General features: G+C 52.1%; 1 protein-coding gene across 1 annotated transcript in view; it reads right to left on the bottom strand.

The window, feature by feature from the left end:
- Positions 1-1,331: 1,331 nt before the first annotated feature.
- The window catches only part of LOC144505584 (serine protease FAM111A-like), a 19,766-nt gene continuing 2,861 nt past the window's right edge, over positions 1,332-18,236 (bottom strand). Inside the window, exon 2 of the mRNA XM_078231704.1 lies at positions 1,332-5,355. Coding sequence (XP_078087830.1) covers positions 3,788-5,355 — 1,568 coding nt within the window. The 3' untranslated portion in view covers positions 1,332-3,787. The remainder of the gene's footprint in view (positions 5,356-18,236) is intronic.

Here is an 18,236-nt window from a genome sequence, read left to right on the forward strand (position 1 = left end):
AACTGGAGGGGTCCACAGTATCTTTCACTGACAATGGGTGTCAAAGGGGAATTTCCCTGAGATTTATTTTGGTGCCGTGGCTTAATTGGTTAAAGCGCCTTTGGAGCAAACAGGAGATTCTGAGTTTGAATCTCAGCGATGTCTTTGTGCATTTCACAATTTTTAAAAGTGACTTTTAAGAGGCGCCTGGACAAATAACGAATAGGATGGGAATAGAGGGATACGGTCCCCGGAAGGGTCGGGGGTTTTAGTTCAGTCGGGCAGCGTGGTCGGTGCAGGCTTGGAGGGCCGAAGGGCCTGTTCCTGTGCTGTAATTTTCTTTGTTCTTTGTATTTCTGTCCGGTGTTACTTTTGGATGCCTCAAGGGCCTGCGTGATGGGTGGCACAGTGGTTAGCACTGCTGCCTCACAGCGCCAGGGACCCGGGTTCAATTCTGGCCTCGGGTCACTGTCTGTGTGGAGTTTGCACTTTCTCCCTGTGTCGGCGTGGGTTTCCTCCGGGTGCCCCGGTTTCCTCCCACAGTCCAAAGATGTGTGGGTTGGTGGATTGGCCGTGCTAGATTGACCCTAGCGTCAGGGGATTAGCAGGGTAAATATATGGAGTTATGGCAATAGGGCCTGGGTGGGATTGTGGTTGGTCCAGGCTCGATGGGCCGAATGGCCTCCTTCTGCACTGCAGGGAGGAAAGGGAGGGGGTGTTGCAGGGGGGTGAGTGTAGATGTTTCACTGTGTCAGGATAAGGAAGGCTTGTTATGCCATCTAACCTGGTGTCTGCAACGATATAAAACCTTGGTTAGACTGCATTTGGAGTATTGTGCGCAGTTCTGGTCACCAGAGTAGAAGAAGGACGTGGAACCTTTGGAGAGAGTGCAAAGAAGGTTCACCAGGATGTTGCCTGGTCTGAGGGTGTTGGCTATGAGGAGAGGTTAAATAAACTGGGATTGTTTTCACTGGAAAGACGGATGCTGAGGGGAGACTTGATAGAGGTCTACAAAATGATGAGAGGCAGAGACAGGGTGGATAATCAGAGGCTTTTCCCCAGGGTGGAAGTGTCAATTACAAGGGGGCACAGGTTCAAGGTGAGAGGGGGAAAGTTTAAGGGAGATGTGCGGGGGAAGTTTTTCACACAGAGAGTGGTGGGTGCCTGGAACACACTGCCAGTGGAGGTGGTGGAACATTAGCAACATTTAAGAGGCATCTGGATGGGTCCATGAATAGAGAGGGAACAGAGGCACACGGACCGGGTAAGGGCAGAAGATTCTTTTTAGTCAGGGCACGTTTTTTAAAAAATTTTTATATTTTAAAAATACAGAACAGAACTACAAGGTCAGGTTAAAACTGAAGCATACATTTATTTTGAATGGGATAGAATTGAAAAACATGAAATTTAACACATTCATTATTTTTTACATGACACTAATAACATCAACTTCATAGCTTGGGTTCGCCCCCACTGGGAGTCACTGTGCACAGTTCCGGTCTCCGTATCACACTGGGAGTCACTGTGCACAGTTCCGGTCTCTGTATCACACTGGGCGTCACTGTACACAGTTCCAGTCTCTGTATCACACTGGGAGTCACTGTGCACAGTTCCAGTCTCTGTATCACACTGGGAGTCAGTGTGCACAGTTCCGGTCTCTGTATCACACTGGGAGTCACTGTGCACAGTTCCGGTCTCCGTATCACACTGGGAGTCACTGTGCACAGTTCCGGTCTCCGTATCACACTGGGAGTCACTGTGCACAGTTCCGGTCTCTGTATCACACTGGGAGTCACTGTGCACAGTTCCGGTCTCTGTATCACACTGGGAGTCACTGTGCACAGTTCTGGTCTCCGTATCACACTGGGAGTCACTGTGCACAGTTCCGGTCTCTGTATCACACTGGGAGTCACTGTGCACAGTTCCGGTCTCTGGATCACACTGGGAGTCACTGTGCACAGTTCCGGTCTCTGTATCACACTGGGAGTCAGTGTGCACAGTTCCGGTCTCTGTATCACACTGGGAGTCACTGTGCACAGTTCCGGTCTCTGTATCACACTGGGAGTCAGTGTGCACAGTTCCGGTCTCTGTATCACACTGGGAGTCACTGTGCACAGTTCCGGTCTCTGTATCACACTGGGAGTCACTGTGCACAGTTCCGGTCTCTGTATCAGAGTCACTGTGCACAGTTCCGGTCTCTGTATCAGAGTCACTGTGCACAGTTCCGGTCTCTGTATCAGAGTCACTGTGCACAGTTCCGGTCTCTGTATCACACTGGGAGTCACTGTGCACAGTTCCGGTCTCTGTATCACACTGGGAGTCACTGTGCACAGTTCCGGTCTCCATATCAGAGTCACTGTGCACAGTTCCGGTCTCTGTATCACACTGGGAGTCACTGTGCACAGTTCCGGTCTCTGTATCACACTGGGAGTCACTGTGCACAGTTCCGGTCTCCATATCAGAGTCACTGTGCACAGTTCCGGTCTCCATATCAGAGTCACTGTGCACAGTTCCGGTCTCCATATCAGAGTCACTGTGCACAGTTCCGGTCTCCATATCAGAGTCACTGTGCACAGTTCCGGTCTCCATATCAGAGTCACTGTGCACAGTTCCGGTCTCCATATCAGAGTCACTGTGCACAGTTCCGGTCTCCATATCAGAGTCACTGTGCACAGTTCCGGTCTCCATATCAGAGTCACTGTGCACAGTTCCGGTCTCCATATCAGAGTCACTGTGCACAGTTCCGGTCTCCATATCAGAGTCACTGTGCACAGTTCCGGTCTCTGTATCACACTGGGAGTCACTGTGCACAGTTCCGGTCTCTGTATCACACTGGGAGTCACTGTGCACAGTTCCGGTCTCCATATCAGAGTCACTGTGCACAGCTTTATAGAAGAATTTAGGAAACATTTCTACCCGCTGGCTGGACTTATCAGGTTAGTGCTGCGAGAAAATGGCTGCATCTGCAATTGGTCCACCATCACCATCACCTGATTCGATGGTGGGGCAGAATCCGAGGGCTGAATGGCTTCCTGTTCCCGTGTTGTCTACATTGCGAAGGGACATCAGAGCACGGGACAAAGACCTCCTGGAGTGATGTGGAAAGGGGAGGTGAGAACCCGCTTGGCTGGTCTGAGTGTCCTCTCTTTGGGGGCAGAGGTGACTGGGGGAGAGGTAATCTGGTCCAGATGTTGAAAATGAGGGAAGGATTCGATTGGGCAGATGTAGAGATGTTTGTGAGTGGGACCGGAACCAGGAGGGCGCGGGGAACAAGGAGGGGGTTGGGAACATAAATAAATACAGTCCAATGTAGGAGAAACATCTTCACCCAGAGCGTGGGGAGAACTCGCTCCCACGGGGAGCGGCTGAGGGTGGACAGTGCCTGTGTGGGGAAAAGCTGGATAAACAGGAGAGGGGGAGAGAAGGAGGTGTTGGGGTGAGGTGAGGGAGTAGGAAGGGAGGCTTGCCTGGAGAGTGGGGAGGAGATGGACCGACGCACTATTGAGGGACAGGTCTCTGCTTGTAGCTTCTCCATGCGGACACAACCTTCAGCCCCACTCCCGACCTCTCACCCCATTCACTGCTACTGAATGGCAGTCCACATTGCGGAATCAGAGTAAATATTTCTTTAACCAAGAGCTTTCGTTCAGCTCTTTGAGCGCTTTAACCTCCCCGCCATCGAATCCCACTGGGATTTCTCGCTGCTCTTGAGTCTTTGGCGTTTCCCCCTTCCCCGGTTTCACCCCCTCACTCTCTCCTGCCGGTGACAGCCTCCCCGGTTGCCCCCGGTTACCAGCCCCCCTGGTGTTTACATGATGGTGCAGTTTTTCTTCTGGGGGTTGTTGCTGAACAGCAGCTGATAGAGGGGGCGGTCGGAGAGATGAATGTGGGAGGCTATAGCCTGGATGGTGGTGCCAAACTCGACCACCCGCTCCTGGTACTGATAACCACCAGCGTGCAGGCCCACCAGCCCACCGTAGAGGCTGATGACCGGGGAGCCGGAGGCGGCGGGGTCGTGGAGGAATTCGGTGTCGTAGGGCACTCGCTCGGGCCTGGGCTGCCGGGAGAAGGTGCATCCGGAGAATGCCTGGAAGCTTTGGCGGCTGGCCAGGTCATCCCCGTCCTCGGGGTTCAGGGGGGCCAGCATGAGGGCCTCAGTGAAGTGGCGGCCCACGGTGTACACCACACCCTGGGGGATGGGCTTGGTGGCAGAGGTGGCCAGGCTAGGCCTCAGCTCGGAGCCTCGGCCCTCGGGCACCTCCAGGGCCAGGACGGCGTAGTCCAGCTCCGAAGAGAAGGCCTTGAGGCCGCCGGCGGCCACCTTCCACTGGGTCTCGCTGCTGGTACGGAAGGTGAAGCTGACACTGGCCGCTTCGCTCACCGCTGCCCCCCACTCGCTCTCGGGAACCTCCTCCCCCACCATCATCTTGATGGCGTGGTGGCAGGTCAGCACGTGACCCCTGGCCAGGTGGAAGCAGGAGGCGCTGCCCTCGTTCCCAGGCCGACTCCAGCGCAGGGTGCCCACCGACTCGTTCATGGCCGTGGGCAGCTTGGCCACGTGGCTGGGCAGCCGGTTGGGCACCGGGCTGCCGGTCAGCTCCTCAAACTCCTTCTGGGCCCCCTCCCAGGGCCCGCTGCCCCCCAGCTGCCTGTTCAGGTACTGGTCCAGCTCTTGGGCCAGCTGGTGGAGGTTGGGCTTCCTCCCGGGTAGGGGGGCCTGGTCCCCGGCCCCCGCGGGTCCCAGCTCGAAAGCCCCGGCCGGCAGCTGCTTGGCCACCAGGCTCAGGGGGAAGGCCTGTCGGCTCTGGCGCTCCACCAGCTGCCATCCCTCGCCGCCCACCTCGGGCAGGAACCTGCCGTCCTTGCCCAGCGCCTCGCCCACTGTCTCCTCTCCCAAGGCGAAGACGCAGAGGTCCACCCCGGCCTCGGGCTCCTTCAGGATCGGCCTCTCCCCGGGAGCGGGGCTGACGGTGAATGTCACGCACTCCTGGCCTCCGGCGGAGTCCTGCCGGCCCTGGGAGCCCCCGCTCGCTGCGAATGACACCTCCAGGTGGGCCTTCTCTGGCAGGCCTCTGCAGGGCATCCCCACATTGAGGGCCCCTCGGAGCTGCTCCCGTTCCACCAGCTGCACTGTCCTCCCCTCATTTTTCTTCTCCTCCTCGGCGAAGACACTGGACGAGCTCCTCAGGGCGGAGATTAGAGACTGCTCGGGACTCCCCTTGGCCGCATGCTTCTCCCCCTCGGAGCCTCCAAAGGCAAACGTGAATTCCTTCTCAGCCTCCGCTGTCGCCATGGTGACTGCTCTGCAGGATCGGCCAGATGTTTCGATCAGAAGATGTCCGGATTTGTAACGCACCAGAAAGGCTGAATGTTCACCTTCAGAGAAAACAAATCATCCAGCTAAAAACTAGAAAACTCCAACAATACTCAAAAATCTCAACATCATCCGGGACAAAAGCACTGCTCTGAAATTCAAAATTTCTAATTAGAAGCATAATTTCTGAAGTCAAAACCCAATCTCTAAATCTGAAACCCAATCTCTAAATCTGAAACCCAATCTCTAAATCTGAAACCCAACCTCTAAATCTGAAACCCAATCTCTAGGGCATGGGATCCAAGGGGCTGTTGCCTTGTGGATCCAGAACTGGCTTGCCTGCAGAAGGCAGAGAGTGGCTGTGGAGGGGTCTTTCTCTGCATGGAGGTCAGTGACCAGTGGAGTGCCCCAGGGATCTGTTCTGGGACCCTTGCTGTTTGTCATTTTCATAAATGACCTGGATGAGGAAGTGGAGGGATGGGTTGGTAAGTTTGCTGACGACACCAAGGTAGGTGGTGTTGTGGATAGTTTGGAGGGATGTCAGAAGTTGCAGCGAGACATAGATAGAATGCAAGACTGGGCGGAGAAGTGGCAGATGGACTTCAACCCGGATAAGTGTGTAGTGATCCATTTTGGCAGATCCAATGGGATGGAGCAGCAGTATAAAATGAAGGGTACCATTCTTAGCAGTGTAGAGGATCAGAAGGACCTTGGGGTCCGGGTCCATAGGACTCTTAAATCGGCCTCGCAGGTGGAGGATGCGGTCAAGAAGGCGTATGGCGTACTAGCCTTCATTAATCGAGGGATTGAGTTTAGGAGTCGGGAGATAATGCTGCAGCTTTATAGGACCCTGGTTAGACCCCACTTGGAGTACTGCGCGCAGTTCTGGTCACCTCATTACAGGAAAGATGTTGAAGCCATTGAAAGGGTGCAGAGGAGATTTACAAGGATGTTGCCTGGATTGGGGGGCATGCCTTATGAGGATAGGTTGAGGGAGCTTGGTCTCTTCTCCCTGGAGAGACGAAGGATGAGAGGTGACCTGATAGAGGTTTACAAGATGTTGAGGGGTCTGGATAGGGTGGACTCTCAGAGGCTATTTCCAAGGGCTGAAATGGTTGCTACGAGAGGACACAGGTTTAAGGTGCTGGGGGGTAGGTACAGGGGGGATGTCAGGGGTAAGTTTTTCACTCAGAGGGTGGTGGGTGAGTGGAATCGGCTGACGTCGGTGGTGGTGGAGGCAAACTCGTTGGGGTCTTTTAAGAGACTTCTGGATGAGTACATGGGATTTAATGGGATTGAGGGCTATAGATAGGCCTAGAGGTGGGGATGTGATCGGCGCAACTTGTGGGCCGAAGGGCCTGTTTGTGCTGTGGCTTTCTACGTTCTATGTTCTATGTAAATCCAAAAAGGTTCCAAAAGAAATCTGGGAAATTATCAGCCAGTAAGTTTGACGTCGGTGGTGGGCAAGTTATTGGAAGGTGTGATAAGGGATAGGATCTACAAATATTTGGATAGACAGAGATTTATTGGGGAGAGTCAACATGGCTTTGTGCGTGGTAGGTCATGTTTGACCAATCTATTAGAGTTTTTCGAGGAGGTTACCAGGAAAGTGGATGAAGGGAAGGCGGTGGATGGTGTCTACCTGGATTTCAGCAAGGCCTTTGACAAGGTCCCTCATGGGAGGTTAGTTAGGAAGGTTCAGTCGCTAGGTATACATGGGGAGGTAGTAAATTGGATTAGACACTGGCTCAATGGAAGAAGCCAGAGAGTGGTTGTGGAGGATTGCTTCTCTGAGTGGAGGCCTGTGACTAGTGGTGTGCTGCAGGGATCGGTGTTGGGTCCATTGTTGTTTGTCATCTATATCAATGATCTGGATGATAATGTGGTAAATTGGATCAGCAAGTTTGCTGATGATACAAAGATTGGAGGTGTAGTGGACAGTGAGGAAGGTTTTCAAAGCTTGCAGAGGGATTTGGACCAACTAGAAAAATGGGCTAAAAAATGGCAAATGGAATTTAACGCAGACAAGTGTGAGATATTGCACATTGGAAGGACAAACCAAAGTAGAACGTACAAGGTAAGTGGTAGGACTCTGAAGAGTGCAGTTGAACAGAGGGATCTGGGAATACAGGTACAGAATTCCCTAAAAGTGACGTCACAGGTGGATAGGGTCGTAAAGAGTGCCTTTGGTACATTGGCCTTTATAAATCGGAGTATCGAGTATAAAAGTTGGAGTGTTATGGTAAGGTTATATAAGGCATTGGTGAGGCCGAATTTGGAGTATTATGTACAGTTTTGGTCACCTAGTTACAGGAAGGATGTAAGTAAGGTTGAAAGAGTGCAGAGAAGGTTTACAAGGATGTTGCCGGGACTTGAGAAGCTGAGTTACAGAGAGAGATTGAATAGGTTGGGACTTTATTCCCTGGAGCGTAGAAGATTGAGGGGAGATTTGATAGAGGTGTATAAGATTTTGATGGGTATAGATAGAGTGAATGCAAGCAGGCTTTTTCCGCTGAGGCGAGGGGAGAAAAAAACCAGAGGGCATGGGTTAAGGGTGAAAGGAGAAAAGTTTAAAGGGAATATTAGGGGGGGCTTCTTCATGCAGAGAGTGGTGGGAGTGTGGAATGAGCTGCCGGATAAAGTGGTAAATGCGGGGTCATTTTTAACATTTAAGAAAAACTTGGACGGGTTCATGGATGAGAGGGGTGTGGAGGGATATGGTCCAAGTGCAGGTCAGTGGGACTAGGCAAAAAATGGTTCGGCACAGACAAGAAGGGCCAAAAGGCCTGTTTCTGAGCTGTAATTTTCTATGGTTCTAAAACCCAATCTCTAAATCCAAAACGCAATTTCTCAAATCTGAAATCCAATTTTTAAATGAAGAACACAATTTCTTATTTAAGGGGTACAGTGGCACAGTGGTTAGCACTACTGCCTCACAGTGGCAGGGACCCGGGTTCAGTTCCAGCCTCGGGTGGCTGTTTGCGGAGTTTTCATGTTCTCCGTGTCTGGGTGGGATGCGCAGGTTCGGTTGATTGGCCATTGTAAATTTAATGTTTACTTATTTACGAGTGTCACAAGTCGGCTTACATTAACTCTGCAGTGAAATTACTGTGAAAATCCCCTAGTCGCTACACTCCGGCACCTGTTCGGGTACACTGAGGGAGAATGCAGCATGGCCAATGCAGCTAACCAGCACATCTTTCAGACTGTGGGAGGAAACCGGAGCACCCGGAGGAAATCCTCGCAGACATGGGGAGAAGGTGCAGACTCCGCACAGACAGTGACCCAAGCTGGGAATTGAACCCAGGTCCCTGGCACTGTGAGGCAGCAGTGCTAACCACTGTGCCACCGTGTCCTTAGTGTCCAAAGATATGTAGGTTAGGTGGATTGGCCATGATAAATTGCCCCTTAGTGTCTAAAGATGTGTAGGCTAGCTGGATTAGCCATGCTCAATTTCCCCTCAGTTTGTCTGTGTGTGTGTGTGTTACTGTGAGTGTCTGTGCCCTGTGATGGACTCGTATCCTGTCCTGGGTGTATTCTGCTTAGTTTCCAGTTTCCATTAGAATAGGGTCCAACTCCCCGTGACCCTGAATTGGGGTAAGCGGTTAAGTGAAAGTGAAATGAATGGAATTTCTAAATTGGAAATCCAGTTTCTAAATTGGAAACACATGGCAGGATTTTCCATGTGCTTCGCAGTATTGGAGATGGCCCACCATTGGCCAGTGGCAGGACCTTCTGATACTGATGCTGACAATGGGGTTTCCCATTCTATGCATTCCTCCCCCACTTCCCCCCAGCTTCCTCCCCTCCCCCGCTTCCACTTCCCCCCCGCCACACCACCGGGAAACCTGCAGCGGGGTGTTCGCTGCCCCCACTGGCGAGAACAGCCAGAAAATTCCAGCCACAATTTCTAAATTCGAAACGCAATTTCTAAATTAAGATACAGGCTGGAATTTTCAGGCCCATCTTGCCGACGGGATTTCAAATCTTCGTTGATGGCGACCGCCGCACCCTAACCCCTACTGGTTCCCCAGTGGCAGAGGTGTGGATAACAGGAAAAGCTATTGAAATGGCACGACTAGAAGATCTCATTGGTGGTAAATGACGCGCCACCTCTGCAAAACACATCATGGGGGGGATGGAAAATCCCAACCACAATTTGAAAATTCAAAACACAATTTGAAAATTCAAAACACAATTTGAAAATTCAAAACACGATTTCAAAATTCAAAACACGATTTGAAAATTCAAAACACAATTTGAAAATTCAAAACACGATTTCAAAATTCAAAACACGATTTCAAAATTCAAAACACGATTTCAAAATTCAAAACATGATTTCGAAATTCAAAACACCATTTTGAAATTCTAAACAAAGTTTCAAAATTCGAAACCAAGTTTTAAAATTTGTGGAGGGTGCAAGATTGTTGGAGGGATAGCCAATTTGTTGGGAGGTGTTTGGAAACTTGCAGAAGAATTCACCAAGAAAGCTCAAAACAGAAAAATATGAAGTGTGACATTTTGAATAGAAACATAAGAGGGATGGACACAACTCAGAGATTAAAGAGAAATAGGTAGAGGCACAAAGAGTACACAAATACTCAAAAACCACTACAAATGACCACAGGCCATTAAAATAAAAATAAACCTCGCCCTAACGTCCAGAGGGTTGGAATTAAAAAGCAGTTCTGCTAAACCTGTTTGGAACCTTGGCTGGATGACACCTGGAGCACTGTGCTCGAAGTCTAAGGGAACACGATAAATGGAAGAACCATAAAGGGTGTAGAGACGCAGAGGGACCTGGGTGTGCAAGTCCACAGATCTTTGAAGGTGACGTCACAGGTGGAGAAGGTGGTGAAGAAGGCATATGGCATGCTTGCCTTTATAGGACGGGGCATAGAGTATAAGAGTTGGGGTCTGATGTTGCAGATGTATAGAACGTTGGTTCGGCCGCATTTGGAATACTGCGTCCAGTTCTGGTCGCCACACTACCAGAAGGACGTGGAGGCTTTGGAGAGAGTACAGAGGAGGTTTACCAGGATGTTGCCTGGTATGGAGGGGCTTGGTTATGAGGAGAGATTGGGGAAACTGGGGTTGTTCTCCTTGGAAAGACGGAGGATGAGGGGAGACTTAATAGAGGTGTATAAAATTATGAAAGGCGTAGATAGGGTGAACGGTGGGAAGCTTTTCCCCGGGTCGGTGGTGACGTTCACGAGGGGTCATAGGTTCAAGGTGAAGGGGGGGAGGTTTAACACAGATATCAGAAGGACATATTTGACACAGAGGGTCGTGGGGGCCTGGAATGTGTTGCCGGGCAAGGTGGTGGAGGCGGACACACTGGGAACGTTTAAGACTTATCTAGACAGCTATATGAACGGAGTGGGAATGGAGGGATACAAAAGAGTGGTCTAGTGTGGACCAGGGAGCGGCGCGGGCTAATTGTTCCTGGTTTCTCGTTTCAAGGCTTCATTCTATGATCATCTTGCTGGTGCCAGTACAGAGTGAGACTGCGGATAGTTGGGAACCTGTCTCGGGGGCAGGGAATTCATATGGTGTTCGTGGAAGTGGAAATGACTAGGGTTGGGAAGCATTTTCCGATCAGGGCCATTGTGATCTCCTGGACTCGTTTCGATCGCCTCAGGGGGTCGGAGAGGAATTTCCCAGATTTTTTTTTCCCCATATTGGCCCTGGGGTTTTTCACTCTGGGTTTTCGCCTCTCCCTGGAGATCACATGGTCTGGAATGGTGGGGTGGGGGTGAGTTAATAGGTTGTGATGAACAAAGCATCGTAGCTGTGAGGGACAGCTCGGTGGATAGGATATTGGTATGTAGATAGGCTGGAAAATTGGGCGGGGATCCTGGATTCAGGATTCAATCCTGGACCGGGGAGCGGCGCGGGCTTGGAGGGCCGAAGGGCCTGTTCCTGTGCTGTATTGTTCTTTGTTCTTTGAATGGCCTAGTAGTATTGTCATTGGATTAGCAATCCAGAGACCCAGGCTAATTCTTCGGCGGACCCGGGTTCGAATCCCACCACGGCAGATGGTGAAATTTGAACTCAATACAAAATGTGGAATTAAAAGTCTAACGATGACCATAAAACCATTGTCGATTGTTGTGAAAACCCGTGAGTACTCTCTACGACTCTTTACTTCATTTATTCATGGGATGTGGGCGTCACCGGTATTTATTGCCCATCCCTAATTGCCCCTTGAACTGAGTGTCTCGCTCAGCCATTTCAGGGTCAACTACATTGCTGTGGCTCTGGAGTCACATGTAGGCCAGACCGGGTAAGGACGGCAGATTTCCTTCCCCAAAGGACATTAGTGAACCAGATGGGTTTTTCCGACAATCGACAACGGGTCATCAGTGGATTCTTAATTCCAGGTTTTTTTTTATTGAATTCAAATTTCACCATCTGCTGTGGTGGGATTCGAACCCGGGTCCCCAGAACGTCACCCTGGATCTCTGGATTACCAGTCCAGTGACAATAGCACTAGCCAGCTGGTCGCAATATCACGACTGTAGAGGTTTTGGAGAAAGTAAAGGTGTACGAAGGTGATACCAGGAATGCGGGCGTTTACCCGTTAGGAGAACAGACTGGGGCTGTGTTGACAATAGAGGTGTTTAAAGTTCAGAAAGGTTTTGGTGGAGGGGAGATGGGGGGGACAGTGAAGCCATTGATATAAGATAGTCACCCAGACATCCAACAGGGAATTCAGGAGAAATCTTGGACAGAGTCGTGTGGATTTGCAGTTTACTGAGATGGAGGGTGGTGAAGGCGGAGACTATCGATGTTTTTAAGGGGAGGAGAGGGAAGTAAGTGAGGGAGATTGGAACCGAGGATTCTATTGGTAGTTTCAGAGGAGGAGTGAAGCAAAAACATAGCACGGCCTGATTGGGCCGAGTGGCCACATTCTGTGCCGTATATTCGATGAAATGCAATCCTGTGTAAAGCCTGCTTGATCAGCATCCCCTCTCCCGCCTTCGACATTCACTCCCTCCCCCAGCGACCCACAGAAGATAAGAGGCAGCACATGCCACAGTGCTGCTGCTGCCTCACAGCGCCAGGGACCAGGGTTCGATTCCCTGCCTTGGCTCACTGCCCGTGTCTGCGGGGGTTTCCTCCGGGTGCTCCGGTTTCCTCCCACAGCACAAAGATGTGCGGGTTAGGTGGATTGGCCGTGCTAAATTCTCCCTTAGTGTCAGGGGGATGAGCAGGGTAAATCGGGGATAAAGGAAAGTAATGTTTACTTATTAGTCACAAGTAAGGCTGACATTAACATTGCAATGAAGTTACTGTGAAATTCCCCTAGTCGCCACACTCTGGCACCTGTTCGGGTCGATGACCCTAACCCGCACGTCTTTCAGAATGTGGGAGGAAACCGGAGCACCCGGAGGAAACCCACGCAGACACGGGGAGAAGGTGCAGACTCCACACAGACAGTCACCCAAGATAGGAATCGATAAGATTCATAGGCACTGCAGCAACTCACCGAGGCACCTTCGACAGCATCTTTGACAGAGACAGAAGTGGGGGCAGGCGGTGGGGGACGGGGGGGTGGGGGCAGTAAAGGGAAGGGGAGTGAGAGGAAAAAAGAGAGAGGTGCGGAAAGAGAGGGGGGGGGGGGGTGGAGTTGAGCTGGGGGCCAGGGCAAGGCTAGCTAAGAAGAGGAGCACTCTGGAGGAGGATGACCTGAGTGGGCCTGGAGGTCTGGAGTGCATCTGCTTCAATGCGAGGAGCGTAACGGGTAAGACAGACGAACTTAGGGCCTTAATGCTTGCGCGGAATTTGGATGTGGTTGCGGTGACGGAAACTTGATTAAAAGAAAAACAGACTGGCAGCTGAATATTCCGGGGTATAAGTGTTTTAGGCGAGATAGAGGAGGGGCTAAAAAAGTTGGGGGAGTAGCAATGCTGGTTAGGGAGCATATTACCGCGGTGCAGAGGGTAGACAACTTAGAGGGGTCATGTACTGAGTCACTGTGGGTGGAACTCAGAAACAGGAAGGGTGCAGTCACTATGCTGGGGGTGTACTACAGACCACCCAACAGCCCACGGGAAGTGGAGGAAAGGATATGTCAGGAGATTCTGGATAGGTGCAGAAAAAATAGGGTTGTTGTAGTGGGGGGCCTTAATTTCCCAGGTATAGACTGGAAAGTGCTTAGAGCTGGGGTTCCGGACGGGGAGGAATTTGTAAAATGCGTACAGGAGGGTTCTTTGGAACAGTATGTCGATAGCCCGACTAGAGAGGGGGCTATACTGGACCTAGTTCAGGGAAATGAGCCCGGTCAGGTCGTCAAAGTTTCGGTAGGGGAACATGCAACTTTAGGATAGTAATGGACAAGGATGAGTGCTGTCCTACGAGCAGGGTGCTAAATTGGGGGAAGGCTAACTATAGCCGGATTAGGCAGGAATTGGTGGACGTTGATTGGGAGAGGATGTTCGAGGGTAAGTCCGCATCTGGCATGTGGGAGTCTTTTAAGGAACAATTGATAAGGCTGCAGGATAGGCATGTGCCTGTAAAAAGGAAAGATGGGAAAGGTAGGATTCGAGAGCCGTGGATAACCAGGGAAATTGATGATCTGGTTAAAATGAAAAGGGAGGCGTACGTTAAGTCCAGGCAACTGAAAACAGATGGAGCTCTGGAGGAATACAGAGAGAGTAAGAAAGAACTCAAACGGGGAGTTAGAAGGGCAAAAAGAGGTCACGAGATGTTCTTGGCAGACAGGATTAAGGAGAATCCGAAGGCATTCTATTCATACGGTAGGAACAAAAGAGTTGTCAGGGCGAAAATTGGACCCTCAGGGACAAAGGAGGGGAATTATGCTTAGAACCCAAGGGAATAGGGGAGATCCTAAATGAATACTTTGCATCGGTATTCACGAAGGAGAGGGGCGTGTTAACCGAGAGTGTGTCGGAGGGAGGTGTTGACCCGTTAGAGAAAATCTCCATTACAAGGGAGGAAGTGTTAGGTTTTTTAGAGAACATTAAAACTGACAAAGCCCCAGGGCCTGATGGCATCTATCCTAGACTGCTCAGGGAGACGAGAGATGAAATTGCTGGGCCTCTGACGGAAGTCTTTGTCGCTTCTTTGGACACAGGTGAGGTCCCTGAGGATTGGAGGATAGTGAATGTGGTCCCGTTGTTTAAGAAGGGTAGCAGGGATAACCCGGGAAATTATAGGCTGGTGTGCTTGACGTCCGTGGTAGGGAAGTTGTTGGAGAGGATTCTTAGAGACAGGATGTATGTGCATTTAGAACGGAACAATCTCATTAGTGACAGACAGCATGGTTTTGTAAGAGGGAGGTCGTGCCTTACAAATTTGGTGGAGTTTTTTGAGGAAGTGACAAAAACGGTTGACGAAGGAAGGGCCGTGGATGTCGTCTATATGGATTTCAGTAAGGCATTTGACAAAGTCCCACATGGCAGGTTGGTTAAGAAGGTTAAGGCTCATGTGATACAAGGAGAACTGGCTAGATGGGTGGAGAACTGGCTTGGCCATCGGAGACAGAGGGTGGCAGTCGAAGGGTCTTTTTCCGGCTGGAGGTCTGTGACCAGTGGTGTTCCGCAGGGCTCTGCACTGGGACTTCTGCTATTTGTGATATATATAAATGATTTGAAAGAAGGTGTAACTGGTGTTATCAGCAAGTTTGCGGATGACACGAAGATGGCTGGACTTGCGGATAGGATGAGCATTGTCGGGCAATACAGCAGGATATAGATAGGCTGGAAAATTGGGCGGAGAAATGGCAGATGGAATTTAATCCAGATAAATGCGAAGCGATGCATTTTGGAAGAAATAATGTAGGGAGGAGTTATACAATAAATGGCAGAGCCATCAGGAGTATAGAAACACAGAGGGAGCTAGGTGTGCAAGTCCACAAATCCTTGAAGGTGGCAACACAGGTGGAGAAGATGGTGAAGAAGGCATATGGTATGCTTGCCTTTATAGGACGGGGTATAGAGTATAAAAGCTGGATCTGATGATGCAGCTGTACAGAACGCTGGTTAGGCCACATTTGGAGTACTGTGTCCAGTTCTGGTCGCCGCACTACCAGAAGGACGTGGAGGCTTTAGAGAGAGTGCAGAGAGGGTTTACCAGGATGTTGCCTGGTATGGAGGGTCTTAGCTATGAGAAGAGATTGGGTAAACTGGGCTTGTTCTCCCTGGAAAGACGGAGAATGAGGGGAGATCTAATAGAGGTGTACAAGATTATGAAGGGGATAGATAGGGTGAACGGTGGGAAGCTTTTTCCCAGATCAGAAGTGACGATCACGAGGGGTCACGGGCTCAAGGTGAGAGGGGCGAAGTATAACTCAGATATTAGAGGGAAGTTTTTTACACAGAGGGTGGTGGGGGCCTGGAAAGCGCTGCCAAGTAGGGTGGTGGAGGCAGACACGCTGACATCGTTTAAGACTTACCTGGATAGTCACATGAGCAGCCTGGGAATGGAGGGATACAAACGATTGGTCTAGTTGGACCAAGGAGCGGCACAGGCTTGGAGGGCCGAAGGGCCTGTTTCCTGTGCTGTACTGTTCTTTGTTCTTTGAGAGTGTGGGTGGGTGGGGAGAGAGGGGGACAGAAAGCAAAAGCGTGGGACATGGAGGAACAGAGAGAGAGAGAGAGGTGGAAGAGAAGGGGGGACTGTGAACAAAGAACAAAGAGCAATACAGCACAGGAACAGGCCCTTCGGCCCTCCAAGCCTGTGCCGCTCATGTGCCCAACTAGACCATTCTTTTGTATCCCTCTATTCCCAGTCTGTTCATGTGGTTATCTAGATAAGTCTTAAACGATCCCAGTGTGTCCGCCTCAATCACCTTGCTTGGCAGTGCATTCCAGGCCCCCACCACCCTCTGTGTAAAATACGTCCCCCTGACATCTGTGTTGAACCTTGCCCCCCTCACCTTGAACCTGTGACCCCTTGTGTTCGTCACCTCCGACTTGGGAAAAAGCTTCCCACCGTTCACCCTATCGATGCCCTTCATAATTTTATACACCTGTATTAGGTCTCCCCTCATCCTCCGTCTTTCCAGGGAGAACAACCCCAGTTTACCCAATCTCTCCTCATAGCTAAGACCCTCCATACAAGGCAACATCCTGTTAAACCTTCTCTGCACTCTCTCCAAAGCCTCCATGTCCTTCTGGTAGTGCGGCGACCAGACTGGACGCAGTATTCCAAATGTGGCCGAACGAACGTTCTATACAGCTGCAACATCATATGCCAACTTTTATATTCTATGCCTCGTCCAATAAAGGCAAGTATGCCATATGCCTTCTTCACCACCTTCTCCACCTGTGCTGCCACCTTTAAGGATCTGTGGACTTGTACACCCAGGTCCCTCTGTGTGTCTATACTCCTGATGGTTCTGCCATTTATTGTATCGCTCTCCCTGTGGTGGGAGAGAGGGGGAGGGAGGGAGGGAGAGAGGAAGTGAGGCCGAGAGAGATGAGGAGGGAAAGAGATGGCAGAGAGAAGAGAGAGAGGGGGAGAGAGAGAGGGAGGAAGAGAGAGAGAGGGAGAGATAGGAGGAGAGAGGAGAGATGGGGACATTACTGGAAGAGGTGGGGGGGGGGAGAGAGAGTAGGAGGGAGAGGGGGAGAGAGTGTGGCGGGAGAGAAGAGGGAGAGATAGAGAGAGAAGAGGGAGAGAGAGAGGTGGGAGAGAGAAGAGAGGGAGAGGGGGAGAGAGTGTGGCGGGAGAGAAGAGGGAGAGATAGAGAGAGAAGAGGGAGAGAGAGAGGTGGGAGAGAGAAGAGAGGGAGAGGGGGAGGGAGAGGTGGGGAGGAAGAGAGAGATAGAAAGAGAGGGGGACATAGGGGCGTGGAGGTGGGCGGGAGGAGAGGGGTGGTGGAGGGGAGGGGGATGGGGGAGGGGATGGGGAGAGTGGATGAGGGTAAAGGGAAAGGAGGGGGAGACAGAATGAGGGGGGAGAGAAAGAGAAAAGGGGAGAAAGAGGGAAAAAAGAGGAAGAGAGAGAGGTGAAAGGGAGTGGGAGGAGGAGTGGGAGAGAGGGGGAAACGTGAGAGGAGAGGGAGGAGAAAGAAAGGCAAAAGGTTGGGGGGGAGGGTGTGGGGGGGGGTGGGGGAGGAGGAAGAGGGGGTGGGGGAGGACGAGGAGGGAGGGAGGTGGGGGGACAGAGGGTGTGGGGGACAGAGGGTGTGGGGGACAGAGGGTGTGGGGGGCAGAGGGTGTGGGGGACAGAGGGTGTGGGGGACAGAGGGTGTGGGGGACAGAGGGTGTGGGGGACAGAGGGTGTGGGGGACAGAGGGTGTGGGGGACAGAGGGTGTGGGGAGGGAGAGGGTGTGGGGAGGAGAGGGTGTGGGGAGGGAGAGGGTGTGGGGGGAGAGGGTGTGGGGGAGAGGGTGTGGGGGGAGAGGGTGTGGGGGGAGAGGGTGTGGGGGGAGAGGGTGTGGGGGAGAGGGTGTGGGGGAGAGGGTGTGGGGGAGAGGGTGTGGGGAGAGGTGGGGGGAGAGGGTGGGGGGAGAGGGTGTGGGGGGAGAGGGTGTGGGGGGGAGAGGGTGATGGGGGAGAGGGTGTGGGGGGAGAGGGTGTGGGGGGGAGAGGGTGTGGGGGGGAGAGGGTGTGGGGGGGAGAGGGTGTGGGGGGGGAGAGTGTCGGGGGGAGGGTGTGGGGGAGAGGGTGTGGGGGGAGCAGGGGTGGGGAGAGAGGGTGGTGGGAGAGAGGGTGTGGTGGGAGAGGGGTGGGGGGAGTAGGGGTGGGGGGGAGGGGGTGGTGGGAGAGAGGGTGTGGTGGGAGTGGGTGGGGAGGGGGGGGTGGGGGGAGTGGGTGGTGGGGGGAGGGTGTGGGGGGAGAGGGTGTGGGAGAAGGAGGGGTGGGGGAGAGGGGGTGGGGGGGAGGGTGTGGTGTGGGGGGGAGGGTGTGGTGTGGGGGGAGGGGTGGTGGTGTGTGTTGGGTGTGGGTGGAGGTGGATGGGGAAGGGGGA

Source organism: Mustelus asterias, chromosome 16 (assembly GCF_964213995.1).
Source record: "Mustelus asterias chromosome 16, sMusAst1.hap1.1, whole genome shotgun sequence".
Classification (NCBI taxonomy): Eukaryota; Metazoa; Chordata; class Chondrichthyes; order Carcharhiniformes; family Triakidae; genus Mustelus; species Mustelus asterias.